At 44.5% G+C, this 23,409-nt stretch overlaps 1 protein-coding gene across 2 annotated transcripts; it reads right to left on the minus strand.

The window, feature by feature from the left end:
* Positions 1-483: 483 nt before the first annotated feature.
* On the minus strand, positions 484-23,409 carry NCAPD2 (non-SMC condensin I complex subunit D2; the record flags this gene model as incomplete). Of its 2 annotated transcripts, none has more annotated exons than XM_084255660.1 (31): positions 484-585; positions 795-950; positions 1,058-1,184; positions 1,905-2,088; positions 2,237-2,317; positions 2,796-2,890; positions 2,975-3,152; positions 3,520-3,675; positions 3,755-3,878; positions 3,952-4,063; positions 4,751-4,920; positions 5,215-5,382; positions 5,457-5,541; positions 5,637-5,769; positions 6,085-6,218; positions 8,133-8,217; positions 8,739-8,913; positions 9,487-9,726; positions 10,055-10,179; positions 12,275-12,455; positions 12,846-12,933; positions 13,015-13,149; positions 13,452-13,649; positions 14,937-15,084; positions 15,249-15,372; positions 15,445-15,572; positions 16,607-16,749; positions 17,030-17,205; positions 17,668-17,726; positions 18,187-18,262; positions 23,283-23,409. In XM_084255660.1, the coding sequence occupies 31 exons, from the start codon at positions 23,407-23,409 to the stop codon at positions 500-502; spliced, it is 4,197 nt and encodes a 1,398-aa protein (XP_084111786.1). In that variant the 3' UTR covers positions 484-499. The 2 variants fall into 2 exon arrangements, with proteins under 2 accessions (XP_084111786.1, XP_084111787.1); XM_084255661.1 differs by having other exon boundaries at positions 10,055-10,175; positions 12,271-12,455.

Genomic DNA, 23,409 nt, shown 5'->3' on the forward strand with positions numbered 1-23,409 from the left:
ACCCCCCCTACATTGTGACAATAAAAAAAGTCTAGATACTGCCAAATGTCTCCTGGAGGAGTTGAGCAGAGTCTAGGCTGATTTCTTCTCCCCAGGGGCGTGATGCTGGTGCAGGGAGATGGGGGAGGCTGGGAAGAGGAAGACGGGGCACCAAGGGAGCGCGCAGCCTATCAGATCTCGACTCATGCCTCATCTTCTCTGAGTGCTGGTAACCATTCATCTGCTGCCTGAATCTGGGCTCACGTGAAAGATAAACCAAAGACAAGCTTAGGAAAAATGTCTAAAAGTATTTAAATAAAAATCAAGGCTTGGCAAACATTTTGGTAAAGGCAGCTCAACTCCGTTAAGTTAGGCCAGTTTAAGAGAAATGCCTTACATTACAAAGATTATTTATGTATTAAAAAACCAGGAGGCAGGGGAATTTCACAAGGGGAATAAAGTCAAGGAGACCCCACAAGGTACCCTGCACAGCAGGGATGGGAACAGGCAAGACCACCTCCTAGGACTTGAGTCTGCGAGTAGATGCTCGGCGGATGGGGGTGGTTTTCTTGGGTGTCTCATCTTCTGTCATCTCTGCTGAAAGCTCTATTCAAAGAATTGGAGGAATAAAAAAAAGCTGAGTCACAAAGATGGTGAAAAACAGATGTCAGAGAACAAATGGGACAGTCCAGGACCACACCGCAGAAAGTGCACAGCGAGGAAGAGGACCACAGCGGCGGGTGGCGAGCACCCCATCAAAACCAGCCTCGCCCATGCCAAGCTGCTCCCTGTGCAGTCAGGAGGGCACGCCCTACCTTCCTCGCTGGACTCATCGCTTGAGAAGACCACTCTGGGTTTCTTTTTTGAAACTGGCTGCTGGGTGTTTGGATGCCGACGGGTAGTGCGCCGAGGCTCCGGTGTGACGAAGTCACTGTCTGAGGCTGCAGAAGCCAGACGCTGTTGCCTGGACACTAGAAAGGGCAGGCAGGGAGCCATGAGTCCAAAACAAAAGTAACCTCCATCCCAGAGCAGTGCCCAGTTGGGTCTCCCTGCCATTCTGTGAGGCTGCCTCACATACCAGCGGGTGGCCTCTTGGCTGACAGGGCCCGCTGGCTGTCGCCTTGGGCAGTCTCAAGTTCCTCTACTGCATCCAATCCTCGGGTGTGACAGGCCCGAAGCTTCTGTTCAAATTCATCTATTGTAGCCTATAGGGAAAAAAGATTAAGAGCAGGCCTGTAAGTGCAGTTATTTCTGTGATTAAAAAGAAACAAGGCCATGAAAAATAACGGTGAAACTGAAATGCACAGAGCACCAAGTTGCAACGCACCCAAGGTGCAGACTTTGTGATGCCAACTACACAACGTTTTGGAAAAGGCAAAACCAGAGACATTGAGAAGACTAATAGTTGCCAGAGGTAAAGGGGGTAGGCGGGTGTGTGTGGACACAGATTTTCAGGGTGGTGAAACTATTCTGACTGACACTGCAATGGTGGACACAGGTCATTATTTGTCTAAAAGCTCTGAATGCACAACACCGAGAGTGAACCCTAATGTAAACTATGGCCTTTGGGTGACAATGATGTGTCAGGCTAGGTTCATTGATTGTGACAAACAAGTGTGCCACTCTGGAAGGGTGTGTTTACAGTGGGGGAGGATGTGCATGTGTGGGGATGGGGCAAAAGAGGGAACGCTCTCGACTTTCTACCCAATTTTGTTTTGAACCTAAAACTGCTCTAAAATATAAAATCTGTTTTAAGAAGGGGAGAAAGAAATAGGAAATGGAGACAGAAAGATTTAGTCTTGGGCTCCTTTTGTTACTTGGCTGCCCTCAGGCTGGGGCATGGCAGCAAGGTGGGGCGCACAGAACTGGTGAAGTCTGTGTTCTGCCAGGCGCTCACTCCTGCTGGCAGCTGCTGTGCAGCTCACCTTGCCCTCGGGTTTGGCCCCACGCCGCAGCTTGCCCACAACTGACAAAAAGGCACTGAAGATGGACTCGTCTGACAGTTTGTCTCCAAAGCAGTCAAAATTGTCCAGCATCCTGCGGAGGCCTCGCTCTGTGAGGGGCAGCTGTGACACACAGTAGGCCAGGTCCCGATACTGCCGCTCGGTCCTGCCGATGAGAAAGGCTTGGTGAGGAGCTGAGAGATCCAGGAAGAAGTGGATCATCCTTCTTCAGTTTTCCATACCCCTGGGACACCCCTGGGGCCCTTTCCCTAGCAGGCCCCTCCAAGCACAAAGAACCTAAGGGGGCAGCGTACCGGGCGGTGCGGAAGCGCTGACACAGCTTTTCCACCAGACTCTCGGTCTGCTTGTCTTTGGTGATGTAGGAGAGGAGCTGCCTGCAGGGGAAGATGCAGTTGTGCCATCTCCCAGGGCAACTCCATACTGTCCTCTAAGAATAATCCTGTACCTTCCCGGAAGCACCAACCTTCTGTCACCCTCTTGCCTTAGAAGTTTTCTCTGTGCAGCCCATGCCACCTCACTCTTCCTCGTGCCCTGTCCCCTGCCTCAGAGAAGGGCCTATCCCATGCCCAAGGAATTTTCATGCTGAATAGAAATTCGTAACAAAAACAGCTGTTCAGCGAGTACTATCATGTGCCTACCACCACATTAGTAACTTTATCTTCTTGAATTTTCTTAAGAACTAAGGGTAACACCAGCCTCACTTTATAGAGGAAAAATAGGACAGGTAGGCCACAAGTTACTGCTGGAGACCAGACAGCAAAAAATTAGCAGAACGAGAATTCAAATACAGGTTTGTCTGACTCCTAAGACTGCGCTACATGATAACTGTGCCTCAAGGCCCGGGAACTGTACTTCATGATGGTGTGGAAAGGCTCTTCCTCCACCCCTCCCTCAGGGTCTGACAGGCGGCTGATGATATCTGGAAGGAGATTGTAGATTGCATTGCCCTGTAAGAGAGAGTCATATTAAAGAGATAGGTGACCGATATGTTCCCTCAGCAACAAGCCTAAAATGGCCTTTTAGCCTCTCACCTTGTGGGAAAGCTCATTGAAGAAGTTCTTGGCCAAAGCAGCAATCTGAGGGGCGGGGTCAATGAGTAGCACCGCCATTTCGCTCACTTGCCCCTTCACCTTCACCATGTCCTTCAGGATCAGATGGGTCATCACCAGCCCTGCTGTTTTCCGCACTTGCTGAGCTGGGTCTCGGAGGCTAGGAATAAAACCTCAAGTCACTGGGACCAAGGCCAGGCTACACTGACACTAAAAGGTAAGGCCCTTACCTTAGCAGAAATCTACTTCTTAATGTATCATTCCAGAAGCAGTTAGAAAGCTGTCTAGAGTTCAAAGCTGGGATTGGGAATACGAGTTCAGGCTTGTAGCCAAGGCTTTAGACGGAGGTGTCAGTGCCTGTGGGGCCACACTAGCCTGGGCTGCACAGGTCAAGTATCAAGTAGATGGACAGGCAATGCTGAAAACCAGGGGCTACAGCTCTACTGTTTCTCCTGCTGACTTAGCAGCCTAAGTCACAGCCTCCCAGAGCAAGCAGGAGCTGCTACAGCCTGTGGGGTGTCTCTTACCGAGCATAGAGATGAGGTGTCCAGGGGTCCACCAGGTTGGGGAAGCGGATGGCCAGATCCCCAGTAGCAATCATGAGGTTAGATCGAACAATGGGGAGTGAGGACTTTTCTAGCATGGTGAATAGAAGGCGCAGCTGGGAGTCACAGAAAGTAGCACTAGAGGCAAGGAGAGGAACATCAGGGAAATCTTGCTACCCATTCCTTCCCAAGAGGCAGTACGAAATCCAGGGCTTACCTGATCATACAGAATTTGCCAAGGGCAAGTGAAGCCGCTGCAGAGAGCTCTGGGTTGCTATAGAGGCCAGGGTTGTTGCAGACTTTTAGCACAAGTGGAACAAAGGCAGCCAGTATCTGTTTGCCTATTGGAAGAACAACTCTAGGTTTGGGACAGGTTACTTCAACTGGGGGGGGTCACTCAGCGGTTTTTCTTACCGTCTAACAGTTCCATCTCACAGATGCCACGGATTAGCTCTGCCTCTGTGTCATCTGCAGTAGCCCCCACCAAGCCCATCTCCTCCTCCATGGTGGTCTCAGAGCTTGTATTCTAATGGGAAAGAAGCAGGGGGTCATGGGTGGTCAGAGAAGCTAGTTTTAATGCCAGTCTATACTTTGTTGTATGTGAAAGGTCACTCCCGAAAAACCATTCATAAAATTGTCATTTGTGTCTGAGGAAGGACTCCTGAATTGAACAAGAATAAGGTCCCCTATATTTGTTTTTAAACAAATTGTTGTCAAAACATATTCCTACATTTCTTCTTAACTCATCCAAACAGAAGCATCTAATTTCCTGTATAAACACAGATCATGCCAAGGTAGAGGAGGTCAGACCTCATCCCACTGCTGCAAGGCTCTGTCTTGTCTGCAGGACATCGCTGCCTCTAGTGGAGAGAACTCAAGGCCCCTCCCTATCAGGTGCCAGTCCCAGGCACCAAGGCTAATGGGAAAGGAGTGGCCAGTGCTTGCATGTTCTGACAAGCACTCCCCTCAGCATACAGACTATACTTTATGCTGACTTTTCTTAACTCAACGCTCTCTCTATTTACCTAAAACTGTCCTTGCTAGCTGATGATGGTCAGACTGTTCCATGTTCTCACTAATTTTTTCCAGAGTATCAGCAGCAAGGGGGCAGGATGTTTACCACCTCACTGAATAGTCAAGAAGCAGAGATCCCCAGAAGGAAGTGTGAATAGGCATGAAACAAATCTGGGAAATGTCCAGGCACGCCATTTACCTTCTCCTTTGGGTCTTTAATCTTATGCTCCTGTTCTTCCCGGAGAACTCGGCGTCGGCAGAGCTCTCCACTCACTGCCTGTTCCAAATGTACCAGTTGCTGCAGAGCCACATCCCCAGCCAGGGATAGCAGGTTCATCAACAGGAGAGTGGGGAGCCTGGGGGTCTCTTCTGAATGGGGTTGGCGGGGGGAGGATGGGGATGACAGGGAGAAAAACAATTAAGACACACACAACTGTACCCCATGGTGGGTGCTTGTCTCCATGCTCATGTGCTGCAGAAACTCACTAGGATGGGGGGCTGGGATGGTGACTGGCTCAGTGTGAGTGACAAAAATGAGATTGTGCAGGAGGAGGGGGTCAGGGTTTACTATAGGAACTGGGGGTGGCAGTGGCTTCTGGCCTGGCAGGGAAGTAGCAGAAGCTGGACTACCCAATGGACCCATCAGTCTTCTTGGGCACGTACTTGGGTCCTCCTGGTTGGTGCTCTTCTCCCCCAGCTTCTCCAGCACCTGCTTTGCACAGCCCTGCAGTATCTGAGCACAAATCATCTCAGGACCCTCCGCCAGTTGGTAAATGAGGGTCACTGCCACCTCTTTGAATGGGATCCAGAGGGGGTCTGGATGGACAAAGCCTGTAGAGAAGGGAAAGGTTGTTCACCACAGAAAAAGGACTCAATTCTGCCCAAGGTCCTTCACAATAACTCACCTTTTATGACCATCTCCTGCAGTCGTTCAAACAATCTGTGTTCCTGAGGCAGCCGGAAAGGAGGATGACGTTTGCCTAGAGAAGGCTGAGGCGAACAGGAAAGGCAAATGTGGGTATGTGCTGAGGCAGGATTAAGAGGGCCTCCACTCTCCGCAGTTGGGATATAACCACTCCACCTACCTTTCTCCTGTCAGAGATGTTGGCGATGGCATGGCACACCTGTTGGGCCAGCCTATAGTCCTGTGGAGACTTCTCATTCAGCCCTATGCTCACCAATGTGTCTAAGTTGCTTCCCACAATTTCTGGTTTTCCTCTAGGGAAGGAAGCCTTAGAGTTAAGGTAGTCTGGATAGGGTGATGTGGGGGACAATGTCAGAGGGTGAGAGGGCTAGATGTCAGCACGAAATGCTGGAACTCAAGAGGCTGGCAGCATTACAGAGAGACACTAATCTGAGACAGGTTGGCCCTTGGAACCCTTGTTCTATTGAATCCCACAATTTCTGCTAGGGGCAGGAAGATGGCAGCAATTTCACTAAATTTTTTTAGGAGATGCAGAATTCAATGACTTGTTAGCAAAGGAAAGGGAAGCTTCCTTTCCCTCCCACTGCCCACGTGGACCTGAGCCTTACCGCGCCATCATCCCAAGGAGCATGACAGAGGAACAGCGCTCCAGAGGAGAGCAGGGGACCTTCTCAGTCGCCCGCTCCCACAGCAGTTGGGTCACTGCTGGTTTCAACTCATCCTTCTGCACAAACTCACAGAGCTGAAAAGAGAAGGTGCTTAGCCAAAATATAACAATTCCCTTGTTCCTCGGGCCACTTCTCTACAGAGAATGCTGAGAACCTGAAATGGGCAAAAGCAATACTTAGGGATGTAAATGGAAGCAGCAAGCTAAAAAAGTAGGTTTGAGGAGCTACTTCTGTCTTCTTTTCTGCTACCTTTCTACTCTCATGCTTCAAAACTACACTTATTAACATAACATCAAAATTGATACTGTGTCCATGTGGGTCTATAGTTTTAACTACATTTCAGAGGTTTCTAACTGTTTTCCTGCTCTTACCACAATCTTAACATGTCTAAAATGGAAGCCTTCACCCCTACCTTCTCATTTTGCAAATGGTACCAACACTCTTAGTTACATTTGTTTACAACTTCAGTCACCTAATATTTTAATGATCAGTTGGTCCTACCTATTCTTCCTTTAATATTTGTCTTCCATTAAATGCAATTCTTTAGTTTTTCCTCCCTCCCCTGAAGTCTAGCCTCCACTCTGCACACCAACAGCCACCTTTGGGAACACCTGTTCCTAGCTTCCTCTCCAGCCACTCTGTATGTTACTGCTGGATCAGTCTCCCACGCACCTACTGCTCCCTGCCATGCCTCTGCTCGTCATTTACAATTAGCTGTCCTTTGCCTGTGGTGGCAGGTCCTGACTAGCCCCTGGCCTCTCAGATCGCTGGCCAGTCGCCACTACCAGGCTCGCTCTTTTCCCCAGGCGGAAGACAATGTGGTGGCAGTGGTGCTCCTGAGTGGCAGCTGGGGGTCAGCACCAGCTTCACTACTTGTCCCACAATCCAAATGTTCAAGGGAGATTTGTCTCACTAAAATGCTAAGGTCTCTGGCTAACAAGCTTAGAGTTCTGGGCTTTTGAAAGGCATTCACAGACCATCACAATTTAGTTGCAATCTACAATTACAGCTGTATTATTTTTTCCAGGTAACAATTCTGATATGAACACATTTTTCCTCATTCTACCACACAGGCTATTCTTTCTCTTTCTTTTTTTTTTTTAAAAGATTTATTTATTTATGCATATAAGAGCTGGAGTACAGGCCAGAGGTGTGGGGATTGAGAGGATTAACCAAAGACAGAGTGGGGAACAGAACAGGCAGATTGACTGAAATAGACTGCTGAGGGAAGCAGCGGGTGAGTTAGGAGAGGTCTGCTGTGCCATGTGGGTTGCTCCCTGGCTGGCTGAGGGATTGAACTTGTGCTACAGAGGCTGCAGACAGCTTCACAGATTGTGTCTTAACCCTTACACCACCAGGGAGGCCCTGTGATCTTTCTTGACTTTCCACTGAAATGCTTCCTCTCCCCTCTAATTCTGATTCCTACACATCAAGACCTAACAAATCCTCCCACCCTTAGGAGGCTGTTCTTGACTGTCCCACACACACTGCTCTTTCTCACACTCTACTGGTCTGGATAGCACAGAAGTCAAGAGGATGTTTTCTGGAGCTCATGTAATCTAAGTTTGCACCTCCAACTTTGTCACTAACTAGATGTAACTAGTTACATTCCTTAAACTTCTCTGCCTCAGGTTTCTCATTGTAAGATGTATATATATTGTAAGATATATATAATATTACCTCATGAGATTTTTGTGGGCATCAATTTAAGTTAATATGACTAAAGTCTAAAGCAGTGTTACTATTATTTTATTACCATTGATATAACAATCAATACCTATGTCACTTATTCCGGCACTTTAATATCTGCTGAATTGTTTTGTAAATGTTTTGTGTTTTTGGCTACCAACTAGACTGTTCCTTTAAAGCTGGGAACTTGAAAGCCCAAAAAACAAATACTTCTTTGTGGGGTGAGGTAAACTGCTGAACACAAAGTAATCACTCACTATTACTTGCTGAATGAATAAAGCAGAATTGAGGATACTTACAATTTCCTCAAGACATTGAATGGTCCCAACTGAGGCATTCACAAGCAGCAAAGAGAGATTATGAATCAAAGTCTGGGCTTTGGCTCTGTGGGAATAGCAAAGATCAGCGATCATTAAAAAACTGGAAGTTGGGCCTCCCTGGTGGTACAGGGGTTGAAGTCTCAGCACTATCAAGCTATGTCCAGCCACTGCTGCCTAAGTTCGATCCCTGGCCAGGGAGCTAACCCACATAGAGCAGCAGGCTTCTCCTGTCTCGCCCGCTGCTCCCCTCAGCAGTGTAATTCAGTAGATCTGCCTGTTCTGGTCCCTACTCTGTCTCTGGTGAATCCTCTCACTCCCTGCACCTTTGGCCTACACCTCAGTTCTTATATGCATAAAAAAAAAAAAAAAAAAAAAAAGACGAAGTTGAACCTGGCTCTCCCATCACAGTGTCAAATAACTACGGAGGACAGACTTCACTGGCAATTCAGCTCCACCCTGAGTCTCATTACAGACCTATACTGCTTATGGATTCAGAGCTCCTCTAGAAAGACCCCCCATTCCCCACCCAACTCCTCATGGAATTAGAAACATCTTGTGAGAAGCTCAGGTAAAAGTGCTCCATACCTGGCAGAGTCCCCTCTGGGGTTGAGGTAAAGTTGGCGGTAGGCATTAAGCACAGCTTCTCGGACACCAGGCTCCTTAGACCAGATGAGAGGCAGCATGCGGCGTACCCCTACCAGGGCTTGGGGTAGCCCAAATTGGGACACCGTCACAAAGAATTCAATCACCTCCTGTACCACTGAGGGGACGGACACAATGTCACCTGCTTGGCAAAACTCCCGCAATACTTAAAGATAGCAGCTTTCTTAAAGTAACAACATGCAAATGAAGCTTTTTCTCATTTTCTCTGAAAATGTCAACTCCTCCTATAAAATATTAGAGGCCTTAAAATATATAAACTTAATGGGGCTATGGAATGCAAACAAATAAAGAATCCCTGCCTTTTAAAGGTGCAGTTGAGGGCCTCCCTGGTGGCACAGGGGTTAAAGACATAGTGCTATCAGCTATTGCCAGCCACTGCAGCATGAGTTTGATCCTCAGCCAGGGAGCTAACCCACACGGTGCATCAGACCTTTCCTGCCTCGCTTGCCGCTCCCCTCAGCAGTGTATTTTAGTATACCTGCTGGTTCTGCTCCCCACTCTGTCTCTGGTGAATCCTCTCACCCCCACACCTCTGGCCTGCACCCCAGTTCTTGTATGCATAAATAAATAAATCTTTATAAAAAAAATAAAGATGCAGTTGAGATCAATAAAATATGGACTAGTTTTTCCAAGCTCAGACCCAGTCCTTACAGAAAGGCACTCTGCATACCTGTAGTTGTGTTTTCATACATCATCTTGCTAATGATGCCAATGGCCTGTGTGATTTGCAGAGAGAAACTATAGGCATCCTGAAGATATTGCACCAGCATCTCCTGCTTTACCAGTTCATCATTTTCCCTGGATTTCACGGGCTCAGACACAGTGGGCTTGTCTTTACAGTTAGTCTGTTCTGGGTCCATGTTTTCTGTAGACCTCTGGGGATCCTTCTCTTGAGTGGAAGTTGCTGGGCCTAGGGATTCAAAGAGAATTACAGGATGGTTTTTGTTCAAAGGTATGTGGGGATATTTCTTTCCACAACAGGAAAGTAAAAACTATCTTGGTTCATTTCTGAAATGATTCCTCAAGTCCTCCATGGTTTGAAAATACCTATCAATCGTGACTATCAATCATAGGCCATGGGCTGGCTTTCATTCTACAGCAAAAACACTGTCAACTCCTCACTGGTCTCTTTCAGCACCAGGATTTGAGAGGTAGGCCTGTGTCTGGCATAAGTAAATGGCCCATAAATACTAGTAGAAAGGTTTTTTTTTGTTGACTGAAGAAGGTAAAGGGATTACCTTTGAAGATAGTTCCTAGAAGATTCAGGAATCTGGTCTCTTCTGATTCCTCTGGGTCCATGTGACTGAAGGGTTCAGACTCCTGAAAGTGGCCTATGGCCCGTCGAGTGAGAATGATGGCCTGCCTGAAAGAACATCAACCTGTTATCAATTCACCACCCCGAGTGTCAATGCAGCCTTTTGTAAGGGAACTTACCTCACGATCTCAAGAATACAGATCTGCTGCCCAAAGGAAAGAAACACTTTTCATGTTCAAACACTTGCAAAGCACCATCTAAGGAGTGGAGCTCAAACCACTGCCTAGTTCTAAAGCAACTTAAGGCTTTATTATTGGCTTCAAAAGTTCATAAGGTTTTGGGCCTCCCTCGTGGCGCAGGGGTTAAGACACAACCTATGAAGCAACCCGCAGCTACTGCAGCATGAGTTCGATTCCTAGCCGGCCAGGGAGAAACCCACATGGCGGGACAGACCTCTCCTGTCTTGCCCGCTGCTCCCCTCAGCAGTGTACTTTGGTCCATCTGCCTGTTCTGTTCCCTGCTCTGTCTCTGGTGAATCCTCTCACCCCCCATATCTCTGGCCTGTACCCCAATTCTTGTATAAAAATAAATAAATCTTTAAAAAAAAAAAGTTCGTAAGGTTTTATAAATTTAAAAATCAAAACCTACTCCAAACATCTATTTAAGAGTTTTGCTAAGTTAAAGTTTGGAAACAAACTTTTAATAATTGGTTGATTAATGGTACATCTATAAAAAGGGATTCCATGTAGCAGTAAAAAACAACAAAGCAGCTATTTATGTGTAAATATTAAAAACTCAGTGAGATAAATAATAAAGTGAAAAAAGCAAAATGGCAGATCAGTGAATAGAGAATTCTATCACTTGTGTAAAAAGGGGGTAGGGAGGGATAATGTACGTTGGACGGTACATCTGTAAGTCATCTCTAGGAGGACACTAAATAGTTCTAAAGTTGCTTCTCTTTGGGAAGGAAACCAAGTGGATGGAAAGTAGGTACGGAAGGGACTTGCATGGCACGACCTTTTTGTAATTTCAAGTTTTATACCCTGAGGATATATAGTCTAATTTTTAAAAAGTAGATCTCTGCTTTCCTCCCCGCCCCCCTCCCCCCCAAACATTGCCTTTTCTTTATGGACTTGGATTCTATTTTTTTTTTTGCATAGAAGATCTGAGGTGTAAGCCAGAGGTGCGGGTGGGGGTGAGAGGATTCACCAGAGACAGAGTAGAGAGCAGAACAGGCAGATCTACTGAAATACACTGCTGAGGGGAGCAGCAGGCGAGATAGGAGAGGTTTGCTGTGCCATGTGGGTTAGCTCCCTGGCCAGGGATTGAACTTAGGCTGTTGTGGTGATAGTGCTGAGACTTAACCCCTAGGCCACCAGGGAGGCCCAAGTAGATCTCTGCTTTTAAAAAAGTTTGTTATTAAACTGATAACAAAATTATTTTAAAATGTTTTGTTCTAACCTAAATTTGTAATTGGAAGCAAACACTACGGTTACCAAAAATTGAACCCAGTATCAATTGCTGACACGGAAAAATAAGTTTTATAACTATACTTTCTCTTTATGCGTTAGCAAAGTAAAGAAAGATACAAGGGAGAGCTAATTAGCCAACTTTTGATCAGCCATTTCCAAACAGTCCAATAAGCAAAAAAAATAAGTAATTTGTGGGGTAGGTTTAAGAATAACCAATGACAGCTACATGGACTTTTGTTACCAAGCTACTCTGAAGTCCTACTCACAAAACCATGGAGAAATCTTTTTTAAATAAAGGCTTAAAGATTAGGTAGGATTAAGCAAGTCTGATTTACTGGGGCAGATTTTAGCATTAGAAAGCCATTGGAGATCACATAATGTAGTCAATTTCTTACTTTACAATTAATGAGACAGGTCCATAAAGTTTAAGCAACTTTAGATTATGGAACTTGAATTATACTTACAGGTTTTCTTCTTCAAAAGGAGGACTTTTGTCATATTTAATATAATACTGTTTATATTGATTTGCTACAAGCCTCTTTAAATATCTGTATGCTTAATTGTGGACTACAACTTTGGCATAAACCTGGTGTTCATATCATTACTACAATGAAAACACCCACCATCATTTGATGGCAGTCTACCGTAAGAGCATTTTGTTTTGAAGTAATATTTTTGAAAGGTTAACTCTGAACCGAAACATGTCACTGGAGGATATCGCTCTTACATACTTGTAACTAGCTCTGGCAAGCAATCGATGGATGCGTCCTTTCACCTCTTCAGCGGTCTCTCTGTCAGCAATTTCTTCATTAATCTCCTCTTCTTCCTGGGGAAACTTTACCAGCTGCTGCAGGGTAAACTTCAACTCTGGCAGCATGGCTTCCCACTCCTCCTCTGGGTCCAGCACTGCAGCTAAGTGAGAAGATCTTGCTTAGGTTCTTTTTTTTTTTTTTTTTTTTTTTTTTTTAAGATTTTCTTTATTTATGCATACATGAACTGGGGTGCAGGCCAGATGTGCAGGGGGTGAGAGGATTCACTAGTGACAGAGTGGGGAGCAGAACAGGTGGATCTACTGAAATACACTGCTGAGAGGAGCAGCGGGAGAGGCAGGCGAGGTCTGCTCGCCATGTGGGTTAGCTCCCTGGCTGGGGATTGAAATCATGCCGCAGTGCCTGGCGATAGCTTGATAGTGCTGAGACTTTAACCCCTGCACAACCAGGGAGGCCCTCGCTTAGATTCTTTCATTGGAATGTCCGCTATAGACTGTCTGGGGTGGGGACTCCTACCCAATAAACTACTCACAAGCAGAAGCAGTTCGCCTCTGGGCCCTCATCTCTTGTAACTTCTGGGTTTCCTTCTGCAGTGGTCCAGCAAGGTCGGTATCACTAAGCTATCAAGGTAAAATGAATATTGGGGTTACTGAGTCACACAATTTCATCCCTGTTTCCATTTAATTCCTTCTTCTACTTACCTTGCAGGAAAAAGGGTTATTGGCAAGAAAACTGGCCAGCAGCTGGATGGCATTTTTACATACTAGCACCGACTTGTCTGCCAGACGTCCCACTGCTAAAGCCATCACTGCTTGGAAACGTGTCAGGGGGAGAGCCTATGTGGGGTAGAACAAAAGGATCAGTTCACATCTCACATAGCCATTCTGATCAAGGTGATCTTGAGGTATATTCTAAATGAACTAACCACTCATTCTAAAGAAACTTTTATGGGATATAATTAAAGAAATACCCTTTGTAGCGGTTAAGACAATACAGACATCTTTGTTCTTAGAAGTCTTTTGCTACTGGTAGTAAAAACCAGAATTCTACTCTTCCTTGGGATACTATTTTTGACACTTTTCTCCAGCCTGTACACAGAGGGATAATGTATTTCTTCATCAGGTAGAAGGTTATTCACCTTCTGTTGGACAATTCTGGTGAAGAGCTGCAAAACACGGCTCCGCACAAAGGAGTTGACATCATGGGCATGGGCTTGTAAGGTGTCCAAAAACTGATCTCTGGTGTCACGGGCTGCTTCCTCCAGCTGATCCCCATTCAAAACCTGCAGTACCATTTCTGCCATGGCTGCTAGCACAGCATTGCGCATCACGTAATTCTGAGAGAAAGAAAGAAAACTGGCATGAGATGGGGCCTCCCTGGTGGCACAAGGGGTTGAGACACAACCTATGAAGCTATGTTCAGCCACTGCAGCATGAGTTCAATCCCCAGTCAGGGAGCTACTCACGTGGCACAGCAGATCTCTCCTGCCTCGTCCACTGCTCCCCTCAGCATTGTATTTCAGTCATTCCTCCTATTCTGTTCCCCACTCTGTCTCTGGTGAATCCTCTTACCCTGCCTCCCCACACCTCTGACCTGTACCCCAGTTCTTGTATGTATAAATAAATCTTTAAGGAAAAAAAATTAAATTTAAAAAAAAAGAAAATTGGCATGAATTTCTGTGCTCCAGTATTAAGTCTTCAGTTCTAAACTCGTGCGCCCACCCAGGCATACAGAAGGGGCAAGGCCTTTAGTCAAGGTTAAGCTTGCTTGTCTTAACTATGACTTTTTTGGGTCAAATGCCTGCAAGATCACTGGAATAAGCTGAATCCCAGAGGGCCTTTGCTCAGAGAATGTAGGGACAAAACAAACAAGAGCCAAAACAATTTCCCTGTAAGGTTCACCCAGGTAACTATGGTAGTAGCTAAATATGTAGTCACATCTGAAAAACATTAATTACTATCTTTTATTTGAGGCTTCAAAGTTTTTGATCCTTACCAAAAAAACCCCTTCTCCCACACTTTACCAACAGAGAACAAGACACAGAAAAGCAGAAAACAGTCCATGAGGACCAAGCAAATCCATTACAGGGTCCAGTGGAGACCAGGGCTAAGGGTTTTTGCCAGGCTAAGAGTCAGAGAATGGAATTCTGCACAAGAAGTTAAAAGGAAAATAAATAAATGAGTGACTATTTTGTCCTTGATCTCCACCTAGCATCAGTTTGGGGGGCAGCCAGATTAGCATTCAGGGGCAAGAGAGACAGGAATTGACTGGAGAAAACTAACTGGAGAAAACAAGGCAAGCCACATGGCAGGAAGATGCTGTATCCTGAGGAAAGGATGGCCCTCAGAATCATAGCTGAGTGACTCTTACTAGATGTAAGCTGTGGTACTGTCATCTCCCCTGCCAGACCTGGAAAACACTGCTATACTGAAATAGGATTAATAAAGGGCTCTTTACTCAATAAACTTCACCTGCTTTTCTACAAGAAGGAACGGTTACAGTGAGAGGCCTAGACAATGTGAACATGACTTCATGTGAGATCTACCATCTTGTTAACATACAGCCTTTCAATAACAGACTTAAAACCCCTGGAAAACTCTGAAGTTCTCAGGGGACCACCTACCTCTCCATCCAGGTGATCTAACAAAATGCACATGCTGGACATCAGGATAGCTGGGATTCGTTCTGCTAGTTCTGTCAGGAAGGCTGCAAAACCCTTTGCCCCTGAAGTGTCCCGACTCAGCTCCTGGGGACACTTCTGTCCAATCTCTCTATACAGGGAAGAAACAGCAAGATAATTCAACTGTCAGTTCCCGGTAAGAAAGGAAATTGGTGTCTAATATCTGAAGGGACCTAGTGTTGCACAGAGAATATATTTGTAATCTTAACTTTTCATTGAGATTAACAATTAGAAATTTAGACAAGGAAGAGTTACCTTACAATCTCTCCCACTATGCTCTTCATTCCAAAATCAGTTGCCCACAGACTCACAGCTGCTACCAGTACAGGTGCCAAGTGTTCATAGTGCTGCAGCATCTGGATGATCTTCACAGTGGCACCTGTGGAAGTACTGAACATGAGAATTTAAGCACAAAACGAAAAAGGTGGGGCAAAGTAGAGGGCCAACGTACTGAGCATATGGTTATAGCGAGTCAAGGCGACACCAAGCAGGCGTGTTATGGCTTCCCGGGTGGGGCGATTCTTCTGGTGACTAATAGTGGGATTCTCCAGGAGGCGGTAGCAGCACCCAGTAACCAAACTGAGAATGGAAAAGAGTGAGATGAAAACAGCTGTATTTCTACTAGGGACCTGCCTCATTTATTCTAGCTCTGTTGTCCTCAAAGCTAGGGTGTCCTAGCTTTCTTCATTCTATCACCTTCTACACCAAGTTGCTTTGCTGCTGCTGTTGCCTGCTTTCCCTGGCCAAGAGTCCAGGTGAGGTCAGAGCACACCGTGACCTCTGAGGGCTTTACTATCAGATGCCAGACAGATATGAAGCCTTTTCCTAGATACCCTTCCTGCCTGACCTGGAGGTAGGTGGGGGGGCCAGGGATGCACCTACCTGATGCTCCCCAGGGCCAGAGAGCACCCAGAGTTCCACACCCAATCCCTGCAATGACACCTCTAGCCAGAACCCCCCCCTCCCGGAACTTCTAGCACCGAGGAGCAGCCATTCGTGGAGGGGGGCCCCTGCCCTACAGAAGCTGCCCCATGTGCCAGGAAGTTCCTGTACTGGCCTAGCTGGACAGTGAGTCACCTGGCTCAGTGCTTGGCAGAAAGCACGGAAGACGTGGTAATGGTAAACTGTCCAGTTGGTGTGCAGGGGTCCTGGTCTCACTGCCTCACCACAACCACTTCCTGTCTTCTCATAAAGTTACTCATTAAAACTGTGTCTGTGTGAAAAGAATAAAATCACAATCCTCTTCCATCAAACTACCTATTCCTTCATTTTTCTCCGAAACAATAGACCATAAAGCATACTATCTACTTTACTTAAAGTTTTTCTTCTACTCTTTAATATAAGCTCCAATTGTTTACAATGCCTCCAATGATACTAGCCACATGCACCTAGGAGAATCTCAGTAAATACTGTTTCGTGAACAAAGGATATAGGAGATGAGACATTGATAGCAATTTCTAGTATTCCACTGTTTACTTCCCACAACTCAATGTTGTGAGCCTACCTCTATACACTACAGACAGAACTGAAGCAGGAATGAAGTATTTAAAAGGCATCTCTAGCAACAGAGCCCACCCAGTACAATACTATCTGTAGCAATCTCAACTACCCACCTGACAAATTCTTCTTCAATTATTGAGTGGTTCCACAGGTGACGAATGTCCAATTGGAGCAGCTGTGTTAAAAGCTGAAGAATTGGTTGTCTTTCTTCTTCCCAGTCAAAGCCATGAGCTGCCTTGGACCGCGCTTTCCTACCCTAAAAAGGATCATGTATACATGTAGGAAAAAACAAGGAAACAAAGAGGGTCAATATCTGCTAGTCTGAGTGTATCAACTACTCAGCGTTGAGACAAAGACAGGAATGTAGATGTATTACAAATTGCAAAATGGCTGCATTTCTGGGGAAAAGATCCTGTGGTATTCTTCCTCACAGCTTTCCTACTTCCTCACAGGACAGAAAGAGGCCTCGGGATCACTGGCCTATTCCGCCCCATCCCCCCAGGTCCCACATTTTGTGAGCGAGGACTCCAAATTACCTTCCCACCAAGGTCTAAGTCCACAGTCTGGCTGGTCATGGTCTCAAAGGATTCCAGGAGGCGTATCAAAGCATAGCAGTTCATTTTGAGGGCATTTAGGTGGGCACTTCTATCTGATATGCTCAAGGTTGCATCATCCAGGATAGCTGGAAGTTCCTGAGAGTGATGGGTTACCACTGCGAGGGGTAGAATCTGGCGTCAGTTTCATTTACTTCCCTCATATAACCCAAATTCAAAACACACAGCATTTGCAGCCATCAGATTACCAAAGATCTGTGTTTCATCTCTCAGTGGCCATTACATGGGCTAAGTCCTTTGAACCCTTGACCCAAATACCATATACTCATATGCCCTGTCCCTCCTTTCACTCCAGTTACCATAATTTCTTACTGGCAGCTGGAAGAATCACCTCTATTAAAAAGAGGTAGCTGAAAAGTAGGAAGAATTTCTTGTTGGTCTGCCCTTACAGCGAACACACATAACTCTGTATTGCCCACCAAGATTACAGACCTTAATAGATCAAAGGCTCCTGGGCTTAGCCAAACCAACTGAATCACCACAGCCTTGATATCATCATGTGGCTGATAAAATGTAGGAAACAGAAATAAACAACCCCCTCTACCCCCTCCCCTAAATACCTTTTATCAGGAATTCCAGAGTATCTTCCTTGAGGTCAGGATCTATATTTCGAAAATGACTAGGAGGGAAGGAAAGAGCAGGAGGTGAGACAGGAATCTGCAGAACCCATTCTAACAAATCAGGTTGAATCTAAACAATCTAAGGCTTAGGTGCAGATGACATCTCCTGTCTTGCCCCTGCTCCCTTGCAGGGTATTTCAATAAATCTGCCTTTCCCTTACTCCACACTGTTGCCTGTGAATTCTTTCACCTTATGCTACCGGTTAGCACCCTGATTTTCCTTGTAACATCTGGTAGCCTGGCATTTCCAAAAAAAAGAGAGACACAATCTAATGTTTCTAATGCTTAAAAATAAATGAAATTGCTCAGCTGAATAACTATGATGGCATGTTGGGGTAGAGATATCAGCACCCAGAACCATTTATCAGTGAATCTATTTGGAATTTTAAGACTAACTTGCAAAGTTAGGGCAAAGAGTCATCAATTCTTTTTCAAATATAGGTCAGGTCCTTTACTTACTGTAGAATGCTGTAGATAGTATCAAAATGTTCCAGCATAGCCAGGGGGCCCTGAGCTCGGAACGCAGCCTGAAAAGCTATAAAGATGAAAGAAACTTATGAATAGAGGGGATACAACTTTTTGGTATATTCTATTCATAGCAGAAAATCAAGTTAATTAATTGCTTTTATTGGTAGAATAAACGTCGATAATATATTTGTTAGTACTTGTATTACATTTTGAAAACCCAGCACCTTTTAATTTTCAAACCTAGTGCTCTTTTCATCCTGATTGCACTGCTTTTAGATAGAAATATTAATATAAAGGGGAATAGGAGTAGAGCCAATTATGTCTTAAATGTGCAAGAGACAGGGCAAAATGGGAATTAGATGACTTTTTAACTAAATGTTATATTTAGCTCTTGTTGTGGCTGGGGAGGAAAAGAATTCTACCAAATTATTTTTTTCTGTAATACCAAGTTGGCCTGGAAAGCAAAGGTAGAAACATCTACTCTATTATCAATGATGGCTTGACCTGATTCATGATAGCAATCAGGTCTGAAAATTTTACCCAGTGATTCTATTGTTCCTGACTCCACAGCACCACACGCAGAGCATATTCTCCTCTTTCTTTATGCTTTTTCTTATCCATTGCCTCGCTTCCTCTAATAGATGACTCTTTCTACTTTACCAAAAAGAATGAGACCAAAGCATCGGTTCCCTCATGTAACCCTGCCTCCCTATTAACAAATCATTCTGCTAACATCTTCCCATTCTTTGCTTCAGTCTCATTTTGTCCCCTGCAAACAGAAAAATACTCTCTTCTAAAGCTAATCTTTCCCACTGTTCCAAAGGTTTATCCCCCCTCCTTCACTCTTGGTTTTATCTTCCCCAGGGATTCTCTTATCCTGCCAACATGCACACGTCTCTCTTCTTTAAAAGGAACAGAACAAAAAATAAATAAATAAATAAAAGGAACAGAACAAAAAAGCTTAATGCCTTTTATGTGATCCTGCTATCATATCCTCTTTAAATTGTGTCTAATCTTTCTCAATTTCCAGAAATCTAGTTGTTTTTTTGTAAGATTTTTTTTTATGCATACAAGAACTGGGGTGTAAGCCAGAGGCGGGGGTGGGGGTGAGAAGATTCACCAGAGACAGAGTGGGTAGCAGAACAGGTGGATATATTGAAATACACTGCTGAGGGGAGCAGCAGTTGAGACAGGAGAGGTCTGCCTCGCCATGTGAGTTAACTTCCTGGATGGAGATTGAACTCATGCTGCTGCAGTGGCTGCCGATAGTCTGACAGCGCTAACTTTAACCCCTGAGCCACCAGGGAGGCCCTTTCCAGAAATCTAGTTTTTAGGACTGAACAACTATTCTTTCAAAGAGTTCCAACAGTCTATTTTTTATACATCTATGCTTCCCTCAGTCCATATCCCTCATTGCCTCAGCTGCAGCAGTCCATGGATCTAATCTAGAGTGTAATTGCTTTACATTTTTATTTGGCTTGAATGTTTACTAGGACACGAGATAACCCAATATGTGTAAGCTATTTACCACTCTGTCAAACTTCCTTCTGTAATCTGGAAAATATAGAAAAATGGAAGGAAAAAGATACTATTAACATTTGGCTATTTTTTCAGTCTTTTCTATACATACTTCTGTTGTTAAGGTTGTATCACATATTCACTTCTCGGTTCTGCTTTTAAGCATACTACAATAAAAACATTATAAAACTGTTGTAAACAATTTTTAGTAACACCTAACATTCCACTGAATGTATCTTGATTAACTATTACCCTTTTGTTAAATGTTAATGATATTTCTAATTTTTTCCATTAACTAACATTTAAGTCTGCTACATAATCTGGACTAAATCCACCTAAATTTATTCCATTTATGTATCATACAAATAAAAATTGCTTAGAAAAAACACAAAACCATGCCAACTATTCTCACTTTAAACTTCTGGCCACCAACCTCAAGTGGTCCCTTCATATTTCCTGGTGAGCCTATTCAAATTCCCAGGTCTCTATCTTCTAGGCAATTATTTCACACCTTTCCTCTGCTCACAACATCAAGATCTTTTTCCTCAACTTACCCTTAGCTAAAGGATTTACATGCTAGCTCAATAAGAAAACAGAATTAGATAGAAGAGAACTGTGAACTGCCCCAAGCTATGTATTTACTCAGACTACCTGCATTTATTTCTACAGACAGCCATATCTCCTTTTTATTGCACCTCGCAGATAGTGTGTTCAAAAAACAAACTGAAGGTTTGTGACAGTCCTGCATCAAGCAAGCACCATTTCCAACAGCAGGTGCTCATTTAGTCTCTCTGTCACACTTAGGTGAATCTTACAACATTTCAAACTCTTTCCTCATCACTGTATCTGTTAGGCTAACCTGTGGTCGGTGATCTCCAATGGTATATAGCAAACGTTTCAGGGTGCAATAAACTACCTCCATGTAAGATTGCAAGCTTAATAAATGTTGTTTGTGTTCTGAATGTTCCAGTAGTTGGTCACTGCCCACCCCATCTTTCTCCCTGTCCTGAGACTCCCCTAGTCCCCAATCACAACAATATTGAAATTAGGCCAATTAATAACCCTACAACGGCCTCTAAGTGTTCAAGTGAAAGGAAGAAGCTAGAAATGATTAAGCTTAGTGAGGGAGGTGTGTCTAAAGCCCAAGACAGTTTAGGTTTCTTGTGCATCAAGTTGTGAATGCAAAGGGAAAGTTCTTGAAGGCAATTAAAAGTGCTACTCCAGTGAACAGACAAATAAGGAAATAAAACACCCTTATTGCTGATATGGAAAAAGTCTGAGTCTGAATAGAATATTAAACAAGTCACAACATTTCCTTATGCCATATCCTAACCCAGAGCAAGGTCCTAACTCTCTTCAATTCTATGAAAGCTGACAGAGGTGAGGAAGCTACAGAAGAAAAGTTTGAAGCTCCCAGAGGCCCCTTCCAGAGGTTTAAGGAAAAAAGCCATCTCCATCACATAAAAATGCAAGGTGAAGCTGCAAGTGCTGATGGAGAAGTTGCAGCAAGTTGTCCAGATGATCCAGTGAAGATCACTGACAACAGATTTTCAATGTAAAGTACTTTTCATTAAGGTATATATATTGTTTTTCTTGGACATAATGCTATTGCATACTCACTAGACCACAGTATAATTATATTTAAAAATTATACTTATAACTTTCGTATGCACTGAGAGACAAACAAAAAAACCTGCTCTACTCACCTGAAATGGGATGGTCTGGAACAGAACCTGTACTATCTCTAAGGTGTGCCTGAACTTTCTTTTTTGCTGTGTATAAACTGTACGTCTCTAATAAACCACCTCCTTATCCCATGCACCAATCATATACTCTCTTATTCACTAAAGGATATTGCTCCATCAATTACCCTGTCCCTCCCTGCATCATCAGCTTTTGCCTTTGTCTCATTCCCACTCAGCATATACATACAAGTAATACTGCCCATCTTTAAAAAAAAAATCCTCCCTTGATTCTCTCCTTGCCCCGAGCTATCATCCAATTTCTGTCCTACTCCTTAAACAACCAGAAAGGGTTATTAAACTTAAACTTATCATCTCTATTTTATGTATTTATTTATTTTTTAAAAAGATTTATTTATGCATACAAGAACTGGGGTATAGGCCAGAGGTGGGGTGGGGTGGGGGTGAGAGGATTCACCAGAGACAGAGTAGGGAACAGAACAGGCAGATTGACTGAAATACACCGCTGAGGGGACCACCGGGTGAGTCAGGAGAGGTCTGTGGCTCTTGTGGGTAGCTTCTTGGCTGGGAATCACACTTGTGCTACAGTGGCTGTGAACACCTTCATAGGTTGTATCTTAACCCTTGTGCCACCAGGGAAGCCCAAACTTATCCTCTCTAATATGTCTTCTCCTGTTTCCTCATGAACCCATTCCAGTCAGATTTTTGTCCCCATCATTCCTGAGAGCTTTCATCAAGGTTACCAGCAAATGTTGCATTGCTAAGTCCAGTACTTAATTTGCAGTTGATCTTTTCCTTTTAGAAATGTTCTCTTGATCTGAAATGATTTAGCTTCCATTTAGCTCCCTAATTCACTTTCTGCCTCAATGATTAGTTCTTAGTTTCTTCCATTGGTTCTTTTTCATCTTCCCAAGTCTCCAAATGCTGGACTGCCTCAGGTCTTACATCTTCAAACTGCTTTTCTTCTCCATCTAGCTTCACTGAAATCTCAATGCTTTAAATGTCCTCTACATACTGAATATAAAACCCCCATAACCATCATATAATCAACAGTCTAAACCTCTCTTCTCATATTCTACCTCATCTCAGTAAATGATAGCTCCATTCTTCTAGTCAAGTTAAAGCCTTATAATCACCCTAGATGCTTCTTTTGCTAACCCAACAAACCATTTACAATGCATCAATATCCTGTTGGCTCTACTTTCAAACTATATTCAGATTCTAATCTCTTCCGATCATCTCCTGTCACCCCCAACTACCTCGCATTACTTCATTAATTCTCTTAATTAGCCTCCATGCTGCTTTCCCTTGACTATTATAGTCTCAGCTCAACATGTGGGACAACCATTTTGAAGTGTTAGTCATGGTGTTAGGGGGAAAGGATGTCCTGAGATAATCTCATACAGGCTTTGTGGACTCCACCCCCACTCCAGACTAAAGCCATCAGGACATTGGGAAAGACAAATCCCATCACCACCAAGGGGAGGGTGGCTGGGACCTGAGGGTGGAGTTGGCAGCCAGGTTGGATATAAAAACCAAACACGTGGGCCTTGCTCTCTCTCTGGCTCGCGATCGCTCGCCTCCTGGCTTCACCGCTCCTGGCTGGCGGCCAACTCTGAGAGCGCCATTTTGGGATTCCTGATCCGGGGATCGGGTGGGACTCATTTAAAACTTTGTCTCCCACTTTTCTCCCAGAGCTGTACATTTCCCCTTCCCTTGTAAATAAACCTTTTATTAACCTTTCACGTGTGCCTGCAGTAAAGCATTGATAAGTCCTTTTAAGCGCGCGGGTAAGGACCCACAGTCAGGCACCCCGTTTTGTATCGGGGTTGCTCTATAACAATGGTGACAACTATGGAGTCTTACCTCTGAGATGTGTTGGAAGATGTTTGATGGACAGTACTTCTTGAACAACATACTGATTCACCCCTCCATTTTTCAACAATTCCTCTGGGGATAGGGGTAGATGGAACTCATACATTTGGGGAGACAT

This window comes from Talpa europaea (assembly GCF_964194135.1).
Source record: "Talpa europaea genome assembly, chromosome: 15".
Lineage (NCBI taxonomy): Eukaryota > Metazoa > Chordata > Mammalia > Eulipotyphla > Talpidae > Talpa > Talpa europaea.